General features: G+C 45.3%; 1 protein-coding gene across 4 annotated transcripts in view; it reads left to right on the forward strand.

The window, feature by feature from the left end:
- Window positions 1-23264, forward strand: part of MCPH1 (microcephalin 1) — a 271189-nt gene extending 247925 nt beyond the window's left edge. For 3 of the 4 annotated variants that reach the window (XM_045055123.1, XM_045055124.1, XM_045055127.1), the window contains 2 exons: window positions 9073-9310; window positions 22874-23264. In XM_045055123.1, the coding sequence (XP_044911058.1) occupies window positions 9073-9310; window positions 22874-22929 (294 nt within the window). In that variant the 3' untranslated portion in view covers window positions 22930-23264. 4 annotated transcript variants of the gene reach the window in all.
- The last annotated feature ends 440 nt before the right edge of the window (window positions 23265-23704 follow it).

Here is a 23704-nt window from a genome sequence, read left to right on the forward strand (position 1 = left end):
AGAAGAGACGTGATCTGACTTAGTTTTTTTACGTTCTCTCTGCTCAGAAGAGTCCGTAAGGGGCACAGATTCAGATGTAGGACGCCGGTTGAGAGGCGTTACCCCTAGAAAGAGGTGGGTGAGCTGGGCTAGGACTGGAGCACAGTGCATTTGGGGGGTGGCCCTCTCGGCATGTGTTTTGGGCCCCGGCGTCTGGGAGGAGGGAGCGGCCGGAAGCTGAGCTGGAGACGGCCGCATGTGGAGGCCCAGGTGAGGGGAGAAGGCTGGGTCGGGTGTCAGGGGTCTGTCAGACATCCAGGTGGGAGGCCGAGAGAGCACCTGGCCTGGGATTCTGGAAGGAGGGCTGAGCTGGAGACAATGCGGGCGGGCGTCGTGGGCTCACCGAGGCTGTGTAAGGCCCAGATGCTGGCTGAGGTCACCCGCAGGAAGGGGCGCCGTGCCGAGTCGCGTGTCGCTGGAGCATTAGGAGGTCAGGAAGAAGGGCAAGAAGTCCACAGCAGTGGCAACCCGGGGCGGGAGGGAGTTAGGGAAGGCGGGTCCTGGCAGCAAAGCACAGAGGGTGATGGGGTGGAGGGAGGGGCCGTGTGCCCAGCATCCTGCTCGTCCTGCCAGAGGACTCGGCCCTGCGAGGTCTTGGTGGGAGGTGCGTGGACGACAGGGAGGAGGGGCAGGAGAGGCGGGCAGGGGCTGCCTTTTCACGTTGTGCTGGGAAGAGACACAGGAAGCAGGGGTGTCTGGAAGGCGTGGGAAGCACAGGAGGTGTGGAGGAGGAACAACCACACACTGTGCGCCATTGTGCGTGCAGCATGTGGCTCTCCTCCGCACAGAAGAGGGGACCACCGGTGAGGGGGGGACGCAGGGCTTTAGAGGGATGGGCCGTCCGCAGTAACAGGTGCAGCTGCGCCTCGGGGAACTGGCACAGGGTCTCTTCCGGATGTGACCGTCCTCAGTGACAGGAGGCCGCAAGGAGGGTGACGCGCTGGAGCCCCGAGCAGGGTGAGAGCCGTCCGTCCAGGACAGTGGGGCGGGCAGGGTGTAGAGTGCCGGGGAAGGGACTGTGTGAGGGGCCGCGCGTGGGAGCAGCCGGGGCTGGCCCCCTGCAGCCCCAGCCCTTCCTGCAGTTCGGCGGGTGGACCAGGGCGCCTAATGGGTGAAGGGGTCGGGGGGCCATGGGCTGTAAGCTTTGGAGGGGAGAGGGCATCCCAGGGGGGAGACTCGGGTTCCAGGGGTGAAGAAAAGCCCCTCAGGAAGGAGGGGTCCAGGGACTTGAGAGGACGGGTGTTCCAAGGACCACTCGTGAGGGACAGTGAGCTGGGACAGCCACCAGACAGCGAGAGGAAAGGCAATAGCAGGGAGGTTGATGGGCCAGGCTACCTGAGCAGGAAAGACTCGAAGCTGGGGGCCAGTTAGGGACAGAGAAGCTGGTTTGGAAACCCCAGAGAGGGTCAAGGACAGGTTTTCACTGCAAATCAAGGGGTTTGTGCAGAATTTCAGGAGTCACTAGGTCGTCTCGTTTGAAGACCTCGTCTTCTTAACAGTTGTGACATTTGCCCAAATCCCATCACAATTAAACAACACAACACTTTTTAATTTCCCAGGACCATAGACATTGTTTTCTGTCTCCAGTGCCAATGACGACCAGTTCATTTTACCTCTCATGTGTTCAAGCCATTCAACAGGGTCAGGTGTGGGCATTGACATTTTTAGACGGTGAAACGTCTCTTTGTATTTTGCGTTTCCATTTGCCTTAGGGCCTACCTCTTCTCAAATGGTTGGCGCTAGGATCTGTTTTTCCGAGGCGGCTCCTGGGGACTTCACCCCCAGGTGACTTACCGGGAGCCGCCTCATGTTCCTGGGGCTCCTCTGTCCCTCCCTCCCTCCCAGCGCCCCACAGAGGGAGACCGACGGGCGTCCTGACCCAGCCCCTTCTGCGCCCGTGTCTCGTCTGCCTGCCTTCCTGAGGAAAGCCCTTGGGGTGTGGCAGGCCTGCTTTGTGGGTCCATCCGAGGTCGTGAGGGCAGGGCCAGCAAATCCACGTGACCGTAGGTCCAAGGCCCTAATGCTCCGTCAGCTTCATGGACGATGGAAGTTATTCTTATCTCCTCCGACACCTGTTTGTGTCTCCCAGTTGGTGTTGAACCGGGAGAAGAGAGAGGTACCATTTATTGAAAGCCTCAAAACCCCGGTGGCGAAGCTTTTCTGCAAGCACCGTGCGTGGCTCTCTTACTGACTCTGGCGCTAGCCTGCCCCCGTTATAATAGGAAGCGCCCAACACAACAGGATTCCTGTTGAATTTGCCTCCTTGCTCCGTCCTGGATACACTTCGCCTTGCACTCGTCTTGTCCTGCCCTGCTTCATTTCTTGTTGGAATTACTGCAGCTCTTTCCTTTGAGTCTCCCTTTTGCTGATTTCCACATCTCCTTACTGTCTGCAGCGTGGTCTAACACGTGGATTTCGTGGCTCCCCATTAACTAGATAGTCTACTACTGTATAATCGTGACTAGTCTGGCCTCTGCTTATTCAGCCTCCTCACCTTGGCACAGATTTAAATGCTTTTAGAAAGTAAGTTTTTGGAGGCCCCTGGGTGGCTCAGTCGGTTCAGCATCCTAGCGTTGGCTCAGGTCATGATCTCACGGTTCACGAGCCCATGTTGGGCTCCGTGCTGACAGCTCAGAGCCTGGAGCCTACTTTGGATTCTATGTGTATGTGTCTCTCTCAAAAATAAACATTAAAAAAAATTTTTTTTTAAGTTTTTGTTATTGTGGTCACCTGCCAACCCCCTCGTCCCTCACATGTTATCCTCAGTGATCCTGAACTATTTGTTCAAGCATGCATGATCTTTTGGACACTGTTGACCTAAAGCAACCCCACCATATGTTTTTCTGCAAGCAAACATCTTTGTACTCATTCTCCAAGCCAGAAGCTACCCCTGTGAGGTCTAGTCAGGCTCTCGCTCCATGACATGACATGCTGTGTTGTAGTTGTTAATACTGTACTTTCTAGAAAGTCCTGGAGAAGCAAACACTGTGTCCTTGCGTTTTCATGTCTATAGAACTTAGCCTGAGCCTCAGATGAAGCGACAGACGGAGATGTGGGTTCAGCACCTCCACCCCAGGCTGCTTGGTGATGGGCAGTGGTAAGAGGATTTTGTGTCTCAAAGTGCAGGAAAGCTTTGCCAGGGTCCCTGATGTTGGATGTTGTCTCTCAAGCCTCGGTTTCCTTGTCTGTAGAGTGTGAGCCATGGTCACTGTGATCTCCCAGACCCTTCCCACTGCTGACGTTCTCTGCCTTTGTGCTGTATCGCCCATCACCCACGAGTTCCACAGTTGAACACTGGCTCGTTGTTTGGTTCTGCCCCCTCTGGTGTTGGTACCGAAGTATGAGGACAAACAGACACAGGGCTTCAGTGCCCTTCCCAGTCTGGCTGCCATGCCTGACAGAACACTTTGACGGGCTCAGCCTCCCACAGGGGACCGTGAGAAGGGATGGGGGCACCTGGGTGGCGCAGTTGGTTAAGTGTCTGACTCTGGGTTTTAGCTCGGGTCCCGATCTAGTGGTTTGTGAGATCCAGCCCCATGTCAGGCTCTGTGCTGACAGTGTGGAGCCTGCTTGGGATTCTCTCTCCTCTCTCTCTCTCACAATAAATTGTCCTTGAAAGACAAATGGGATATAGGCAAATGTAGGGCTGGAAAATTTATTTTTTATATTTCTATTTTCTCTTTGACATGTTGTCGTAGCATACAGTTCTGTGCTTGCCCACATATAGATTTGGATATCCGCCCTAAGCACGGGGCATTGAAACACATTACGGAGTTATACAGCCTACACAGCCAACTAAAACTACAACCCACCATGCATCATAAGACCCATCCTATATATTATTGTTGCTAAAATGTAGGAAAGTGCAAGAGGTATGGTGTTATTTCATTTGTTGCACACCGTGTGGGACTAGGGATCTTATCCCTCTTTTGCCTGGGAGGAACAGAGACCGTGAAGCCATGCAAAAGGCCAGGCCTTTGGGGCCTATTCCAACCTGATGCCACCACGTCCTGGGCATCATCGGGCAAACCGAAAACAAACCAACCTCCCTGAGCTTCTGGTTCTTCCAACGTAGAACCAGAGAATTTTGCTGTGAGAATTTCCTAATGACGGACTTGTGCCTCTTGTGTGCGTGGCTTGTGGGTACCTATGGAAACTGTCAGTGATTCAGAATAATCATCCAGGTGAGCTCTACCTGGAGAGAGAAGCAGATTTACTAATTGAAATCTAACACCCATGTCTGGAGTCAGTGAGCCGTCAACACCCTCCCAGCCGTGCAGTAGATCACTGGGGGTCATGGAAGCTGGAAGCACTGGGGCACAGGCAATGCTCAGCTCTGTCAACAGTAGGGTCTGCCTTGTAAATAGAGTGGAAGGTTCCGAGCCGAAATCTGTTAAATCCGTACAGCTTTTTTTGGTGACGACACAAATGCAAAGGCAACCTTTTACAAAGCACAGTTTATACCTTTTTTGTTTCACTGACTTAAGACCCTTCCCTTGTAGTCCCTAACCCTTTACAACCCAGAGTTCAAATGAAGAGCTTGTGGCAGAAAAAGTTTTCTGTCTTCTGTCAGCCCTCTCCTTGTCTTTTTACCCACACACGCATGCAACGTAAATGTTAATTTATGTAATGATTTTATGACTCCATGGGGAAAGTGGGAGCTCTTCTGAAATCCACCCCGAATTCAAATGCACCCTGACTACTGACCCGTCCTGTTTTATCGTGGAGGCTAATTAAGCCTAGAGGAGTCCGCTAATCCCCTTTCCTTCCATGATTTTTCAACAGATACCCTGGGCTTTGTAGGGAGAATTGAGTGCTTCATTGGAAAACTGCACTTTTTTAGACTGTGGTCACTTTCCTGGCTGTCTGATCGTGGCCCACACCGCCCCTAGCCTTTCCCAGCTCTGTGAGGCGGAATGACCGGCTGGTGGTGCAAATGAATCTCATCTGTGGGCAGGAGCTAAATCCTGTCTGGCGGAGGGAATGCCTCACCCCCATGGAAGAGCCAGTTTTTTGCATCAGTTGCCGGTCCTTCCCCATATACCCAATCTATGGATGTGTCAGTTCTCCTTGGAACCATTACAGCATCGGAGTTAGATAAAATGAACCAGTAAGAGAGTTACGATTAACAGCTTTTAGCAGGCAACTCCTAGGTCAATGTAGACAGACCTGGTTCTCTCTGAAGGTTTCTCTGAGTTAAGAACAGAAACGGCTCACCACAGTCAGCCCTGCAGTGAGCTCCCCTTTGGTACCCACACCACCCCAACCCGTTTCTACAGTTGACAGCATCTGTCGCAAACATTTGTTGAAAAGTGTGAAATGGAACGAGAATTTAGAACAAATTGCCAAGAAGGCTATTGCAAAGGGGCTTGAGAAGGTAAGGATAATGCACAGCACGTTAACTTTGAAATTTGTGCGTTTGAGGCTTTTCTTCTCAACCGTGAACTAAGAGAAAGCCTTTCGGGGTAAGGTGGCGTGGTCGGAGGGCATCCTTGGTCACCTACGGCATGCTCCCCTGCCCTCTTCGCTTTCTGTGCTGCTAGTAACCTTTTAATTCTCAGCTGGTTGTCAAGAATGTACCCGTGGGGACAAAACTGTGCTTTGGGCCAGAGAGTCAAGTTGACTAGCCCTGGTCAGAATTCTTAAGGCAACAGCACATACAGCAGTAAACCAGTTTTACCGTCGTGCCTTCAGAGACAGAGCGTGGTCTCCAGGATAAGGCTGCCCAGGAACTTGTGTCTACAGACTCTCGGGGACAATAGCCAGGGCAGTCTGTCCTCGGGGACTACTGGGGAAGGATCACATTCTGGAGACCTTCCGCTTCGAGAATGAGTGTAGCTGAAAGCTCTGTAACAAGGAGAATCCCGTGTCCTATCATATTTATAATATAAATAAAACTTGCCAATTGCCGTTTCTATGGCAATGAACTCCTGTCCATGCGTGTCCTTATATACATCGAGGAGTGTATTCCTAGGATAAATTCCCAAATTAATTTTTAATTTTAAGTAACCTCAATCTTGATTAAGCTTTCCCAGAAATTATTTTACTTAGGATTAGAAAGTCAGCATGCACGTAGCCTCAATTATTTTGAGGAAAGAATAAGATCTTTGTAATTCTTTGCCTCCTTTAATTTCAAGCTGAATAAATAAATAAAAGGAAGTATTTTCATATGTTGACTTTTGTATTACGTGCTTTACACTGAGGTCAGGGACTATGTCTTAATCCTCTCTGCTCCCCCAGCATCTTGCACGTGCCTGGTAGGGAGTAAGCACTCAACAAACATGGGAGGGGAATGAAGAACCAAAGCGATCAGGTACTCAAGTCACATTCTAACCATGTGAAAGGTTTACACGTGTCCTTTTCTATTGGGTTCAGTTTGGGTTTGATTTACTGCTTATCCATATACCGAGATACAGACTTGATCTTGCTTTGTTGTTGTTGTTAAGAAAAATCATCTCCTGGGGCACCTGGGTGGCTCAGTTGATTAGGCATCCGAGTTCTGCTCAGGTCACGTTCTCACCGTTCGTGGTTCGAGCCCTGCATCGGGCTCTGTGCTGACAGCTCGGAGCCTGGAGCCTTCTTCGGATTCTGTGTTTCCCTCTCTCTCACTCTCTCTCTCTCTCTCTCTCTCTCTCTCTCTCTCTCTCAAAAATAAACATTTTAAAAAAAAAGAAGAAAAAAGAAAAATCATCCCCTGAATGTTTTTGTGCGTGAACATTGTACAGAGGTTAGAAAAACACATAGCAAACACTTAACAGGGGTTACCTCTGGTAGGTGGCAGGGGCCTGAGGACCAGCATCTGGATGCTTTGTGCTTCTGGAAGCACAAATTAGCAAAAGAGGAGTGTGAGGAAGTGAAAAAAGTTTTCCCCTGACACAGAAAGAAGGAGGGGGGGGGCAGGGAAAAAGGATAATTCCGGGTTTGGTCAATCCAGTGACTTAGAAACATGATCCAAGATCCAGGCCTTCCTAGTCAGTTATTTTCAGCATGTTTTATGGCCTCAGGTGGCTTCAATAATTCCAGATATCCTATTATCACTATGACAGAGTCCAGCCAATAACAGAGGTATTTTTGCTTATGCATTGGTTTATATCAGTGAAGAAAGACTGCCCTCAGCAGACTTCTTCTCAGATCCCATTGACCATGATCAAGTCTAGTCCATGCTAGACCCAATCCTTTGAAAGGGAGATGAGATCACCATGATTTGCCTGGACCAATCCTGAGTCCTACCTTGGTCTGGGAGGGGCGCCATGTCTTGAACACATGGCCCTGCACAGATTAGCACCCCCCAAAGAGATCATGCCCTACCACTGAGGAGGACGGGAGAAGGATGAATTTGATTAACAGACAGCAGTGTGGAGAATTCGTTCTACTTTATACCCTTCTTTATCATTTCAATTACCAACTACTTTTATAATTAGTTTTTTTAATGCATGATTATGTCAAACCTTAGTAAGATTATTTCTTGATCTGCAGTTACAATGCATCACGGTCCAGTGACTCACCAAGTTCGGGGATTGTGGCTTGTTTCTTGCAGCTTGACTCACCGTTTAGCCAAAGCTTGACGAGCTTCCGCCTAAATGTCTTCATCTGCAAAATTAAATGAAACCCTTTCTACCCCTATCTCACAGGGAAGCTGGAAATTACTAAAAGCATTAAACAATGTCATCACACATTGTGTGGATCCTGCACCACTTACCCAATCAGATGAAAGGAGTTATATGTCAGGTCTCACATTGCATAATTCAGAACTGGTGATGAGTAAAGAGAATTGATTCCACGGCCATATTTAAGTGTGCTGGGCTGATTGTGTTACTGTTGGGGCAACGTTTTTCATCAAGAAATTTCTTTTCTTAGTATGAAAACCTAGTGGAAGAAGGTCAGTGGTGGAGACTGAGGAAGGGGTCCTCTGCTGCCCTCCCACCTCCAGAGCCGGCCCCTCTTCGTGCTCAGGGGCCAGCCTCCAGCCATTGACTGGCAGGCATTTCCCTCCACACTGCCCCACGCAGGTTACATCCCCCTGAGATGCTGCCTTCTATCCCTGTTCCCACATATCTGCGCTCCAAATCCTTAATTTCACTGAGCCCACGTATCTGAAATGTTCAGTTCTGTCCTCAGGGAAATCGGCTGATTAAAATACTCAAAATCTGGATGACAGTTCACCCTCAACATCTCCCACAGGGTAGCTACACTTAAAAAGAAGTCTTTATTAATCTGTAGTTAGTGAAATGTCTGTTTAGAGTAAGCAGGCCTTCCACTGTCCCTTGGGTCAGCCAGCCGACCACAACTTTATCAGGACCAAAAGGAGAACAATTTAACATCCCTGTTTCTGAAAATGTTTCCCACTGTCTCCGATACTGCTCATCACCATTTCCACAATGACTCAGTGAAATAAGCCTCTAGATGCTTCCCACCCCACCCCCCGCAGCTTCATGTGTTGGGGATTAGCTCTGTCTGGGACCTCCACTCCCTGTTGCCTCCTTCCCCCTTTGCCGGCACTGCAGGGCCGGGTGCAGGGTGCCCCGGAGGTCCTGGTGAGAGTCACGTGCTGCAGGAGCCCCGAGGCACCTTGCGCTGGCCGGTGCTGGTCCAGGGCAGCCGGGCTTGCCTTCTAGAGGCTCCTGCTTTCCCTTCCACACCCTCCCAAAGAACGTGAATAGCATTTACAGGATGCAGGTGCTGTTCTCCGCACTCAACAGTTGATTCCTTTTCAAGCTTTTGGTTTACGATTTGTAGTAATTCAAAACCTAAAAAAATTTTTTTGGGTGGGGGGGAGGAGGGCTATAAATTTGTTCACAGTTTTGCTTGCAAGCTGCTTCAGCAAATGTCAATTTTATCTGCTCATTATCTGTCACTATCATTACATGTCATTACCTCCCCTGGATCCTCGGAATTCAGAATTCAGCTGAGAATGCTCACCTTTACGTTCAGTCTTTTCTTCTCCCGAAAAAGGAAGGGAACTTTGCAGCTGAGCTGCCCTACACGATGACATGATTCAGTGCCTTGGTAATCTTCCCTGTCTCTGCCCAACAGCTCTGCCGCCTGGAGCGCTACTTATCTGCGGGACAGTACCAGGGAACCCTGTTTGCCGACCAGCCTGTGATGTTCATCACCCCGGCCAGCAACCCCCCCAGAACCAAGCTATGGGAACTGGTCGTCCTCTGTGGGGGTCAAATCACGAGAATCCCACGCCAGGCCGGCATCTTCATCGGACCCTCCCAAGGAAGGAGGAGGGCGACCGTCAAGTATCTGTCAGAAACATGGATCTTAGGTAGGGATCCGCTCATGGGCATGGCGGGGCGGGTGCTTCTGAGCGCAGTAGCTGTTGGGGTCTGTGGTCCCAGGCACACAAATGGACTTTTCTGGGGGAAGCCCGATGCCCACGCCCCCCTTCCCTGTAGCCGCGGGGCTTTTGGATGGACGTCTCAGCATCCAAGCATCTGCCTGATTTCACAGAATCCGCTAATGACTGTTGGTCTCAAGGCAATCCAGACACTCTCCTTTTTACTGTCGGCCAAAGTAGACTTCACCAGGACAGAGAGTCACCTGACTGACCTCACTAGCAAGTGTGAAAAAGGCCCAGCCTACCCACAGCTACCCCACACCTTAAGGCCTGTCCACCCTCAGCTCAGATGGCCGCTCCCCGGGCCCTGGTCTTGCTCTGCTCCCAGAGCGGTGGGCCAGCACCCGGGTGCCAGGACCCGCTCCCCCCCCCCCCCCCAGAGCATCACCCACTTCTCCTGACACTCGTTTGTTCACCCGCTCAAAGAGCGGTGCAAAAGGAGCTATAGTTTTTATTTCAAAACCTAAGACAGGAAGCCAATGTGCACGTCTGGCTGTGCAGCATTCACAGTGCTGGACACGTGACTCCATTCGGAAGGGGAAGAGGTGCAGAGAAGCTCTCTTTCCAGGAGGCTGACAGTGTGGTGACGGGCGGGCTGTGTCTGGTACCCTGGCTCTGGGGGATCGGGGGCGGTGTCCAGGAGAAGTAGGCCAAGCAGGAGTGGGAGGCGGGCTCCACCGGCAGCAAGGGGTCGGCGCAGGGGAGGCCGGGACAGGTGGCGCTCGTGCGCTGATGGAGCTGGAGGTGCTGGGGTGCTCGGGGCCCCGCTCTGGGGATAAACCTTCTTGCTCTGGGTTTGATGAACGTACAGGCTTGCTGGGGCTCTCAGAGCAGGTCCCACAGACGGGGACACTAGAACAACAGGGATTTCGTCTCTCGCAGCCGGGGGGCCGGAAGTCAGAGTTGGTTTCTCCTGAAACCTTTCCTTCTTCAGCCCTCACTGGTCCACTTCAGTGTCAGCACCTTGAGGCGGGATCCTCCCCTGGCTTCTTGAGACCTGAGAAGTGCATTCTGTCCCCTGTCTTCCTCCTGCTTCCTCCTGTTTGCCCCCCTCGTCTCTAAATTCCCAACTCCTGGCTTTCCTCACCCCTTCCCAGAGAGCATCCTTTAACAGATAAGTAGATACTGTGTCCACGTTTTATTCATAGATCACTACAGATATTTATGAATATCTTTTAAATGATTGATGGTCATCCTTTGATATATTTTGAAAGTATGGCAATCGAGTATTTTTTTTTTTTTTAACTATCTGATGCAGAGTAATTTATCTTTTGCCTGGAAACTTATTTCAGAAAAAAAAAAAATCTATGATTTTAGCTACAGTCCAAGAGCCAAGAGGCTGTTGACTCCTTTCTAAATGCCAAGAATATAACCTTCAAAACATCCTATGTTCTGAAACAGAGGTTCTTGTTTTGCTGTTTTTAGAAAAGTGCGTGTGTCAGAATGACACCAACTGGAAACCAGAATTTTGCTTTTTAGACAGCTGTCTCGTTCAGCTAACGGAACTGTGCACACGATGGCTATCAACAGTCCATATCAACAACTAATCTTTTCAGCGTCGGCTGTGTACCGTGTGTACAGGGCCAGCGTCTGGGTCTGCATGATTAGTATTTCCAGGCTGGGGAGCTCTGTCGCCCCTTCCTGTTGCCTCGTGCACGGTCCAGCCGCCTGCTAGTTCCTCCGGTTGTTTGGCCCCTTGGCCCCTCTGCGCGTGGGTTTTTAGTAGGCAGAGGTCTACCTGCTTGACCCCAGCGCTTAACCTTCACAAGGCCCTGTGGAATTCTCCGAGATTCAGAGCTGGAGCTGGGGGCCCAAGCCTCTTTCCTCTCCCATAATTCATGTCCTGTTTCTGATTTGTCATTGATTACACCATCTGCGTGTGCCCTTGGCAACTTCCGGGTATTGTGCGTTCTGGAATCCTTGGCTCTCGGCAGCGTGGTGAAATCCTCACCCGTAAGGTGAGTCCCCCTGACTCTGGCCACTGCCCCAGTCTGCACCCGGTCCTCTGTGGTGAGGTGGGTATTAGAATGTGTATTTTTCAAATATTTATGAGTTTATGTTCTCTTTTTTTTGAGTTGAGTTACGGTAGCTCCAGCTTTGTGCACATAAAGGAGATTTCGTTTGCACATCTCTACACGCGTGCACAGACCCACAAGCAACATGGTCCTGAGTAGTGCATTCCCTTTCACGTCGGGGTTCTGCCACTGGCTTGTGCTCTGACCAGAGGCAAATCACCTATGCTCTCCGGACCTAATTTACTTTATCTGTTAAACAGACTAATAACCTCTGCCCTGCTTACTTCCCTCGATGGGTGAAGGAGATTGCACAAGAGAGTTGCAGGGTATCCTCATGCGTGCTGGGCATTGTCCCGTGTCATTGGGTGACAGTATCCACTGACACAGCAACGTTATTCTCAAAACATTGTGCAATTAAAATCCCTTTTAAATTAAAATTAAACCCATGTTAAGGCACCGAGCTGAAAGTTATTTTGTGAGACATGATGAAAACCAATACTCTAAATTTGTTCCAACTAGAAGATCTGCTGCCATGTAAGGTGGAGTCCCTGAGGCCAAAGAGTAGTTTGAATTGGGTAGTTCTTAAAGTCTGAAAAAAATTCTTTAAAAAAAAAAAAAAAAGTAGCTTGTTGCGTCCACTTTCAGGTTTACAGTTTGCTTTCCAAAATAAAGATCCTAAGGTTTTGTCTTTTAGGACCTTTATGTTTATTCCTATGTTTTGTGGCATCTTTGTTTATGCAGTCACAATAAAATCACAAGGGATGGACAGATCATCATTATTATCTTTTTTTAAGCCACTAGAAACCCCCGAGAAGTTTGGTTTGTTTTGTTGTTTCTTTGATAGAAGGAAAGATGGACATCACCAAAAAAAAGTCTCTTTGCCTAAGACCTCCAGCATCCTAGGACTAGATTCCTGCAGATAAGCCTTCTTATCCCTTCACTGTCTGATCCAACATTTCTATTTAAAAACAAACAAAAGTGTCAAATGATTATTCCAGTATAAGACTTTCTCCTGACGTCTAGCTTGTTCTTTGGAGGCGGCTGCTCAGCGGTGACCACGGAGCATTCAGCCAGCTTACCCTCCTGGCTGCTGGCATAGAACGGTGTGAACTTATGAGATCTCCAAACAGGGCTCCCCATGTCTTACTCATTTGCTCCGTGGAGAGTCTCACACACGCTGAGTTGCCTTATAACGAGGCTGTTTGAACGGCCATGATTATGTTCCCAATTCATTCCCCAGAGTCCATTTTCCCTGAAACAGCAGTATACTTAGGCCAAGATTCTCGATGAATCATTCCACCAGGAGGAGAAATGGGGATTTTTGAGAGAGAAAATACTTGTGGGCACTTGAATATGTATGAAAATAAACAGGAAAACAAAAACCAAATTCCCGGCACGAGGAAACAAAATGTTACCTTTACCTGACGTTGGAATGGAAGCATTTTCCAGTAATTTTCTTTCCCCCAGCACACCCATAGAGTAGAATTCCCATTTTTACATGTCAAGAAACTAAGATGCGGAAGTCCCAAGTAACTTGGCTGGCGTCTTAAGTGAGGCCTTCGGCAGGGGTTGGGAGCCCTGAGACCCCAGTACATTCATCACTAGTCTGCGAATTTTTGTGCTGTAATCATTTCTTTTCACTCTCTTCATCCCCAGTTGGTGTTATCACTTAAGGCTGGTTTGGCCTTTCTCAGAAGACATATTTCCAGTCTCGGGCGCCCTTTTATTGTCTGGGCTATGTTCAAGTGATAAGACATACATTTTATGCTATTGTGGGAACATAGTGTACTATGCTCAACAGCGGTGCCGAAGGGGGAAAAAAATTAGCCTCAGCATGATTTCCTTATAACTTATAAAAAGCATTTGATTGGAATGTCTCCGCATGTCATTGTTTTCAGGAAAAAGATCTCTGATAGCATGTGGGCCTTTGCAGGCTAGCGTAGATCATTGTTTCCCCAGATGGCTGACCACAGAACTAGGCCCAGGAAAATGCATGCTCTTAAACATGGCATTTTGTTAAACGGAGGCCACTCGGGAGGCTCAGCCCTTAGGGTGCATGATGAAACAGATAATATCAGGAGTCTTCAGGTCCCTGGTAGTCCACATTTTTACTGCATAGATAAGGAAGCAGTCAGATGGAGGTGAAGCCATTTGCTGAGGATGGAAAGAAGAAGAAGAGAAAGGAAAGACCCGGGGGCCGGTCTGTCCCCAGCCTGCCCCCTCCTCAGAACATGACCTGATACCACGCTCATACCTTGGCTTCCCCCCCAGGAGTTCAGCAACCATGCAGAAAGTGGCAGTACACTTTTAAGACACAATCTCAGACAATAAGACACATTATTTTTGTTTTGAGTTCTCAAATGGATGACATCTACCAGGCTAGAAATAAATGAGAACTAAAACTGAAACTGATTTGTGGAATTTTATAATTTCAACATCTTGTGTGTATAAGCTTTTAAGAAATATATAGCTTTTTTTAAAGTGTGTGTGTGTATGTATATATATTATATATATTATATATATATATGTGTGTGTATATATATATATATATAAAATATATATAATGACTTTTTTAAAATTAATTGCAAGCTGCTGAAAGAGTACGTGTTAGCCTTGGAAAGATATGGGAAGAGTGTGCTCAGAAAGTGTATTTCCCTTTAATTGCATTCATTGGTCAACTAGTGGTCCTAGATGGTTATCTTTGAAATTTCCTAACCTGTCTCACTTGGCTCCCCTTTCTGAAATTTATGCCAGCTGACCTCCAGTCACTGGATGTGAGCATCAACAGTGATAGAAAAGTAAAAAAAAACATTTTAAAGACAGGCAGACAAACTGGAAAATAAAAGACCCTTCTCTGCACCTTACTAGCCAAGGCACAGTTTTTAAGCCTCACTTAGGAACAAAAAAACAAAGTAGAACATGACAATCAGCTACATATTCAACTGGGAACAGGAAATAGTGTAACCACAGCAACATTTTATATCCATCACCAGAAATACAGTCATCAGTGTGGGGAATCCAGACGGCCACTTACATGCCAGCACTAAGCATTTTGGTTTCGATAGGTTCGCAAGACTGTCTTATGTACAAATTCGCAGAGCCCTCTGCAAGTGCTGCCATGTTAAACTCCTGCGTCTGGGCCAGGAGGGTAAAGCCATAAAAGAAACTTCAAAGCTCAGCCCCCTAATGGGATGTTACCAGTAGTTCTGGCTGTCTTTGCATATTGGCCTAGTAAATTAACACTGGAGCACGTAGAACTTGGAACTGCTGTTCCTTCATTGTTGCGTGTTAACCAATTAATATTGAGCATCATAGAACCTAAAGTGGTAGACCTTTTTTTATGGACTGAATGGCGTCCCCCAAAATGTTGAAGTCCTAACCCCAGGACCTTAGAATGGAACTGTGTTTGGATATGGGGCCTCTAAAGAGGTATTTAAGGTTAAATAATATCCTAAGGGTGGAGCCCTGACCCAGCAGGACTGGTATCCTTGGAAGAAGAAGAGACCCCAGGGATGCACCTACACAGAGGGAAAGGCATGTGAGGACAGAGAAAAGAGCTACTCCACAAGTCAAGGAGAGAGGCCTCAGGAGAAACCAGACCTGCTGGTACCTTGATCCTGGACTTCTGGCCTCCAGAGCTGTGAGATAACACATTTCTGTTGTTTACACGGCTGGAAATGAATTCTGGGATCATGGTAGAAATCTGTTTCTTTTCTCCATGAGGAAACAGAGAGATCTGAGTTTCTCCACCAGAACCACACGGTGAATTAAAGATCCAGCGTTCCTAGTCACCCTCTTCTCAGTTCAGAGGCTTCCTTTGTGAAAAGATCTTAATTCTGCTCTTGGTAAGCAGAACCTCTCTTCATTTGTGCAGCCACTAACAGTAGGGATTCTCAAACTGTTTGTGCTACAGAAACTGATTGTGACTGAAGGGTCCAACCTCCAAGTAAAATAACAAGAAGCTGTTCCCCATTTTTCAGGAAGAGAAAAAATACTTGGATTAAATCATCTCATTTTTTTATTCAATGTTTATTAAATTTTGATGCTTGGGGATGAATGAATATATAGCAACAAGAATGTAGGAGGGAATGAATAATAAAAACATATCAGGTATTAATAAAACCAAAGAAAAAAGTAAGTTTTTTGAGATAAAAATTCTTTGCGGGAAGAAAGTCAGAAGTCAAAATCCTAGCAGTGTTGTGAAACAAAGGAAGAGAAAAGGATCCAGCGAACAATTCTACAAACAAAACTGGGGCGACTGCTACTACAGACACTGTAAGGATATTTCAAAATCATGAGACCTTGCTGAATAAATTTATATCAACAAATTTGAAAATAGGGAAGATGGATAATTTCTAGAAAATATTACCAGAATTGACTCAAGAGCAGAAAATCTGAATAATTTCAACCATTTAAAAAACTGAATAAGGGGCACCTGGGTGTGGTTCAGTTGGTTGAACGTCCAACTCTTGATTTCATCTCAGGTCATGATTTCACAGTTCATGAGATCAAGCCCCACGCTGGGCTCCTGCTTGTGTGCACACCTTCTCAGAGTAAGTAAACATTTTTTAAAAATTAGAGAAGTGAATAATCAAAAGTGTGCTTCTCACCACCCATCAAAAAAGACACCTGCACAGAGTGATGTCAGCAAAATGGCAGACCAAGAAGATCCAAGCTCCTATCTTCCCCACAAAAACACCAATACAAAATAAAACAAAACACCCAAAACAGAACCGACTTTGAACAAATTCTGTAGAAGCACTGGAAAACAATGAAACGTTTACAGCAACTGGGTGAAAGCCCAAACAAGCAAAGCCATGTTCATGGCATTAGGGAGGTTTTATGGCTCCTTACTCATGCCCCACAGTCTTGGTTTCCTTTCCTCGAATGTAGACCCTATTTGTTCCAGTCTGCTTGGGAGATCCCTGAAAGACTTACTTGCTCACTTAGTCTCAGTGACTTGGAACATGTGCAGGAAGAAAGGTGCACACTGCTTTAAAAAGCTACAAGGTAGGCAACAAATGTAAAAATAGGTTTAAAAAAATACTTCCATGCATCAAGGGACACAGTCAACCACACAAAAATACAACCTATGAAATGGGAGAAAATGTTTGCAAAAATAGAGATGAATATTTAAAAAATATGAAGAAATTCTACAGTTCAACAACAATAAAAAACGAAAAAATGGTCCAAGTACTTACTTGACTAGACACTGCTCCAGAGAAGATATACAAATGGCCAAGAAGCACATGAAAAGATGTTCATCATCACTAATCAGATTAGGAAATGCAGATCAAAATCACAATGAGGTGCTACTGGATACCCATTACAATGACTACCATCAAAACAAAACAAAACAAAACAGCAAATATTGTTGACGGCGTGGAGATATTGGAACCTTGTGCACTGTTGGTGGGAATGTAAAATGGTGCAGCCACTGTGGGAGACAGTATGGTCAGTCCTTAAAAAATTAAATGAAGTTATCATGCGATCTAGCAATTTCATTTCTGGCTATATACCCATATTATTCACAATAGCCATAATGTGTCTTACCCAAGTGTCCATTAATGGATGAATGGATAAACAAAATGTGGTCTATATATACAATAGAATATTATTCATCCATAAAAAGGAAGACTGTTGTGATACATATGTCTGCTCTTACTCTTTCATTTCAACAGAGATCTAGAGTTCCTAATCAAAGGGATAAGATGAGACACACAAAGGAAATACAAAGAAAATATAAGAATTGTGAAGGAAGAGACAAGTCCTCTTCTTTGCATATGATACATTTGTTTACATAGAAAAATCTGGGAGAATCGAGAAACAATTATAACTGATTCAGCAACCTTGGTCTTTATAAGGTCCACTTAGTAAAATCATTAGCATTCCTATGCCCAGTAGTAAATAAATATAAAACAGAATACAAAAACTAGCGAATTCAAGGCTAGCCCTGTAATGTCATTTTACTCACATTTCTTGGGTGGGAAGCAAAAGTTGTTATACTAGGAATAAACTATTAGACTATCTTGTCTATGACCCAGCCCACATCCTTGGTATAGTCTGGGAAAGAAAGTATCCCATATGTGAACATCTCCAGCCTAATATCACAACAGAAAAAAATGTTGAGAACTGCTCCATTCTTTTAGACCAGGCTATTTCCTTCCAATATACCATATGTCAAGTCATTCACTCAGTTTATGTTTGTTGAGCACCGATCATGCACTAAACATATTCTAGGCACTACTAGAATAGGAGTTGACAAGGCAGATACAATACTTGCCCCTATGGGACTTATATTCTATTTTTTTAATATTTATTTATTTTGAGAGAGAGAACGAGACCATGAGTGGGTGAGGGGCAGAGGGGAGAGAGAATCCCAAACAGGCTCTACTGGCAGCACAGAGCCCAATGTGGGGCTTGATCTCACAACCATGAGATCATGACCGGAGCCAAAATGAAGAGTTGGATGCTTAACCAACTGAGCCACTCAGGCACCCTGGGACCTATATTCTAATGAAGATAATTTTTTTTAAGTCCTGTTGGTGATCAATGCTATGAAGAAAACAGGGTATGAGTATTTATAGTGAAAGTGAGGTTGGCCCTGGTGGAAGGGCTGTATTTGAGGTAAGACCCCAACGATGAACAGAAGGGTAGACCCGTGTAGATCTAAAGCACTGGCCTTTCAGACCAAGGGAACAGCTAGGATCAAGGTAGACAAGGAGGAGAGGCATTAAGTATGGAGTGTCTGATTGGAAATGATGCTGGAGAAGTAGCCAGAGGCTGGACCACTCAAGGCCCTCATAGACCATGGTGAGAAGTTTAGTTTTTTTGTTCTAAGAATAAATGGAAGTTACCATAGGATTTTAAGTAGGGGAATACATATCTTTAAATAGAAGCAGAGAGAGCAGTTACAGGCTCTTGCAGTGGTTTGGGTGATAAATGGTGGTGGTTACATTTAGGATGATATCACTGAAGGTGGTGAGAAGCTGCCAGGTTTTAAATAAAAATTCTAGAGCCAGTTGGCCTTGCTGATAGATTGCACGTGATATATTAGGAAAGAGGAGTCAAAGATGACTTCTAGACTTGAATTTGAGCATCTGAGTGAATGCTGAGGTTTCGAGAGGTCGGGATCCGTGAGTAAGTACTGAAGGAATAGTGGTTTATTCAGCATACAAAAGAGGAGCTGGCAAGACTACCATCAAAAGAGGGGAGGAAGTCTTGTTCATTGTGGTTCCAGAGAGAAGTGAGATCAACAGATGAAAATTACACAGTGGGCAGCTGTGGGCTCATTAGGAGAAAGGATTTTAGGGTCATTTGTAACCTGCTCATCCCTACTGCTAAGAGCACCTTCAGTGTCAAAACCCTGTCCTGAGTGTTCCCAGAAGCTGAGTGACCCTCATTCTATTAAGTAGGAGAGCTGATTCCTTGATTGAGTGAATGTCTGGCCACATGGCCACTCATGCTGCAGCCCTAGAATAGTCAGCTGATTGCGATAAGCTAAGATAAAGCTCCCAACAGCATTCTGAGGGTTCTAGCACTCTCTGCGCACAGTACCATTAACCACATTTGGCTGCTGGCAATTAGAGTTTTAGTTCAAGAAAGTGGCTTGCCCACCACCACACTATAAAAAATAGCTAGCAGCATGTTCCTTCACTATCCTAATCATCAGACCACACAGAAGAAAGGCCAGTAAACTTTAACTCGTGCATAAACCTGTGCCAAGACCTGCTAAAAAACCTTGTTAAAATACAAACACAACGTCTTTTTTTTTTTTCAGTGCAAATTTAATGGGAGGTGCTCATGTACCATCTGTCTTTTTCCACTGGGCAGACTGGCATTACTCTAACATTTGTACCATTGCTTACATTATACGGGGTGTTTGAGGGCTATTTGTATGATGTGACATTGGAATTAGGGGAGTGACTATCTTTAGATGACAAACGAACTTGGGTAGAAGTCATTTTTCATGTGTGTGTTTACATTTGGAAACTTGGAAACACGAGGGGCTCCCTGGACAAGGATGTCCTGGCTGCCAGCCATCACTCAGCAAATGCTTTTCCATTCTGAATCCCTGCTTTGCTTACCATAGGCATGAGCTCAACACTACATGTACCTCAAGTACCATTTCTCGAAAGTCCATGGGTTAATTGAGCCTACCACACCAAGCGTGAGGGGCCAGCCACAGACTTTGTTGTGAGGTTACACTTAGGGTTCTATTTTATGTAAATTTAAAACTTCTTCTCTAGTCAACCTTTTTCTCCACCACAATGAATGAATGCATGCATGGATATGTGGGGTGACACTAGATTTCATGGTCAAAGAACTGGAATAGAAACAGACATAGAGTCCCCAGATCTTACAACCCTTCCTTATACTACAGTAAAGCTGGAAGAGTGTTTTTTAGATTTTTTAGACATAGTTAAATAGAAATAAATGTGTATAAACCTGTGTATTGCTTGAGGGTTCTTCTATAAATGGAGGGTTACATATTGTTCCTTGAGTTTTTATTTGACTCTCGCTAGGAGAGCCTTCCATTTTACACACATACAGCTACTTCGTTCTTTCTAACCATTGGAGGACGTGCAATTAAGCCATGCACTCCTTATTATTGGACGTTTGGGGTGATTTCCACCGTTTCTGCCATTATACGCTTTATGTGTGTGTTCTAACTGGAACAGTTTGAATTGAGTTTTAAGAGATTATTTTGAGCTGTAATTATCCCCGCCGAATCCCAGGCATGCATGTTTGTGTAGAGCAGATTCATAGCAGTGACATCACTGTGCCCCCGCTTACGTGTACTTGTAAGTTTGGGTACCCACGGCTGTGCCACTTGATACTTTTACAGCATATGGACATCTCCATTTCCTCCACATCTTCACCAGAACTGGACATTACCCATATTTTTGATATTTGGTGATCTGATAAATTAAACAAATAGGTGTCATTACTCAATTTGTCGTCCCCTAATTACTCAATTACTAATGAGTATGAATAATTAGAGAGGGAGCTATATTTCATGGGTCGCCTATCCTTATCACTGGCTATTTTTCCTTTTCACGCTGTTCTACAGAATATATGTATAACATGGACCCTCGCCCTGTGGTCTAAGTGTAAAATTCTTTCAATCTGTCTCATTTTTAATTTTGTTTATTGATTGTTGTGGGTTACAAAGGTTTTAATATTTATTATTCTTCATGGATTCAAATGCCTTATTTCCTGAGGCACCTGAATTTGGGTTTCACTTTGGAAGGTCATCTCTACCCCCTGAGCTCCAGAACCTGTCTCTTATCTCTGTTAATGCTTCCATCATTTTTTTAAATGTTTACAGTGTTAATTCATCTGTAATCTATTTATTGTGTGATGTGAAGGGATCATACTATCTATGTAGTACCTTGTCCCCTCTTCACTGATTTGGAATGCCCTGTGACTCACCTCTTAAATTCCTATATGTGCATGGACATGTTTCCAGACTTTCCCATTGGTCTATTTATCTGTTGTGTGCTAATTACATACTATTTTACTATTGTAATTTTATAATGTGTTTCGGTATCTAGCATGTCAAATTGTCTCTCATTATTCATTTTTTTCAAAATTGTCTTCCTGTGTATTTTTTCTTTGGTATAAATGTCAGAATAAGTATGCCACTTTTTTAAAAGAAATATTTGGCATTTTTTTCATTAAATTCTATTTTAGATTAATTTTAAAAATCGCCACCCTTTTTGTAATGTTTTCTGTCTTTGGAAAATGATATCCTGTCAGAAATCTAAGTGTAAAAATTGAATCTACAGGGTTTTACAACCTGGAAAAAAATATGACTGATACACTTTAAAACTGGGTACAAAGAAAGGCTTTCTACCTATGGTTCAAAGTCCAACTGCAGTAAAAGATTTACATGATCTGAATGCAAAAACAAAACACTTTTTTGCATCAGGAAAGTCAAAAGGCGAATAACAGAGAAAATATGTACAACACATCCACGAATAAAGGTCTGATATTAAAATACTGCTTCACTGGGTTGTGGAGAGAAGTGGTTTTACTGAGTACTAATAATTGTTATTATTCTGGATATATTAATTTTAATGATATATAATGTATATTATACATGTGACAAATGGTAGTGCTTCTCCCCGCTGAAAGCTGACCAGTTCAGACCTCTTGTGTGGAAGTGCGTTTGCACTGGGCAAATGACGACTAACTTCTGGGACACGATCTAGAGCTCCAGCTAAGATGCGCCCCTTTTTCTTCCATCTTTTCCCCCTATTCATAGAACAAACCTATGTTTTGACTTTCCGTCTGCTATCGTTCATCATCATGATGTCTTAAGGTCCTTCAGTGTCATTTCTCTCTCCCTGTGGATAATAGTTGTAATCAATAAGTGAACTGTAGGGGCACCTGGGTGGCTCAGTTGGTTAAGCATTCGACTTTGGCTCAGGCCATGATCCCAGGGTCATGTCAGGCTACTCACTGAGTACGGAGTCTGCTTGGGATTCCCTCACTCTCTCTCTCTCTGTTCCTCCCCCACTCTCTCGCTCAAGAAATAAAAATAAATTCTAAAAACTACATTAACTGTAATTTAATTTGTAATTCAACCAGTGCTGCCAACCCATTGGATTCCTCTATCGTCCTCATAGAAGTAGGGCCTAGAGCAGTATAGTCTCCTGCTGGCCTGTTCTTCTGCATCTATAGCTTATCCTGGACCAGGTGACTTCTTATGATTTTCATAAAATAATAGGCTTTCAAACTGACAGGACTAGTCCAGCTTCTTCAACTTAAATATGAAGACCTGCGTTTTAGAAACTGTGCATACTAACTTTGTATACTAGCGAGATAGACAGGCTGTGGATTGGTAGATACACAGCCTAGAATGTGTAGTTAGTACCGTAACTAAAACTAATATATTTATACATAAATTGCCTTGTGCCGGAGAGTATTTTCTGTAGCTAATGGAGATTACAATCCTGGTCTCTCCCACCATGGACTGGCAAACTTGCCACCCGGCTAATAGAATGTTCTGCCATGATGGGAACACCCTATATATGTTGTATCTGCAGGATATGTGCCTGTCGAGGACTTAAAATGTGGCTAGTATGACTGATGAACTGAATTTCTTTAATTCAATTTTCATTTTATTTTAAAGTTTATTTTGAAAGAGAGTGTGTATGGGAAGAACAAAGAGAGAGAACCCCAAGCAAGATCTGCACCATCAGCACAGAGCCCGACGTGGGGCTTGAACTCACGAAGCTTGAGATCATGACGTGAGCCGAAACCAAGGGTTGAAGCCTTAGACGACTGAGCCACCCAGGCGCCCCTTTATTTTAAATAGTCACATGTGCTATATGGGCATGTGGACACATAGACAACATGGCTCTAAACCGCCTAAGACTTTAAAATATGACTTTGCATATATATAAGATTATTATTTTACCGTGTGGTTGGCCATTATAAATGCTAAACTGCTTTTCTCTTTCTCTAGATTCCATCACTCAGCACCAGGTCTGTGCCTCTGAAAACTACCTGTTGCTTCAGTGATGGAGCCATCAGTCAGCACATGGCTACCGCCACCGGCTCGCAACGTCGTCTTTGGACATTCAAATGAGCAAACCCTGACGAGAAGGAAAGGACACAACACGATGCCTTTTGACACCATCACCTGTTTGCCTTGTGTGCCTTGTGGTTTTTACATAAAGAAGCTCCTTTGTGTGACTTTCTGATGACTGAATGTGTTTTAAAGAAGCACTGCCAGCCTATAGGGGCCTTTTCTGTATAATGCCAATCTTAGTATTGTGATAACGATCATGATTAAAAGCTCACAGAACCTTGGTCATTAAAGCACCCATAGTGGTAAATAAAGACTGGGAATTAAATTGTTTGATTAGTGAGATCCAACAGTCCCCAAAGTTTCTTGGTTGGACTCTAACATCTTTATTGGCATACCATACACTAACTATGAAGGATGTTGATCAGTTTATTAGATTTTTGTCAAAGTAATGAATGAAGACAGGTGTAGGAGCTTTGCAGTAATTAATGCCACCAGAGGATCTCCAATTCTCCAAGTTAGTGTTTGGTGAGGACAGCATTACCAACAAGAGATCGTGGCCTTCACTGGCTGCCACAATGCTTGGCTTTCCTTAGAGGAAATCGGCAGTGGGACTGAATCATTACACGTGGACCCGTCACCTTCTATAGGAGAGAAGTGCTACATCCCAACAAGGCTGAAGGTGCCACTAAGACTCCCTCCTGACCCTGTTCCCTCCCCATGCTAGCTCTTCCTCATCTCACGGGTTATTCCTACGTTAACAAATCT

This window comes from Felis catus, chromosome B1 (genome assembly GCF_018350175.1).
Source record: "Felis catus isolate Fca126 chromosome B1, F.catus_Fca126_mat1.0, whole genome shotgun sequence".
In the NCBI taxonomy this organism is placed as follows: domain Eukaryota; kingdom Metazoa; phylum Chordata; class Mammalia; order Carnivora; family Felidae; genus Felis; species Felis catus.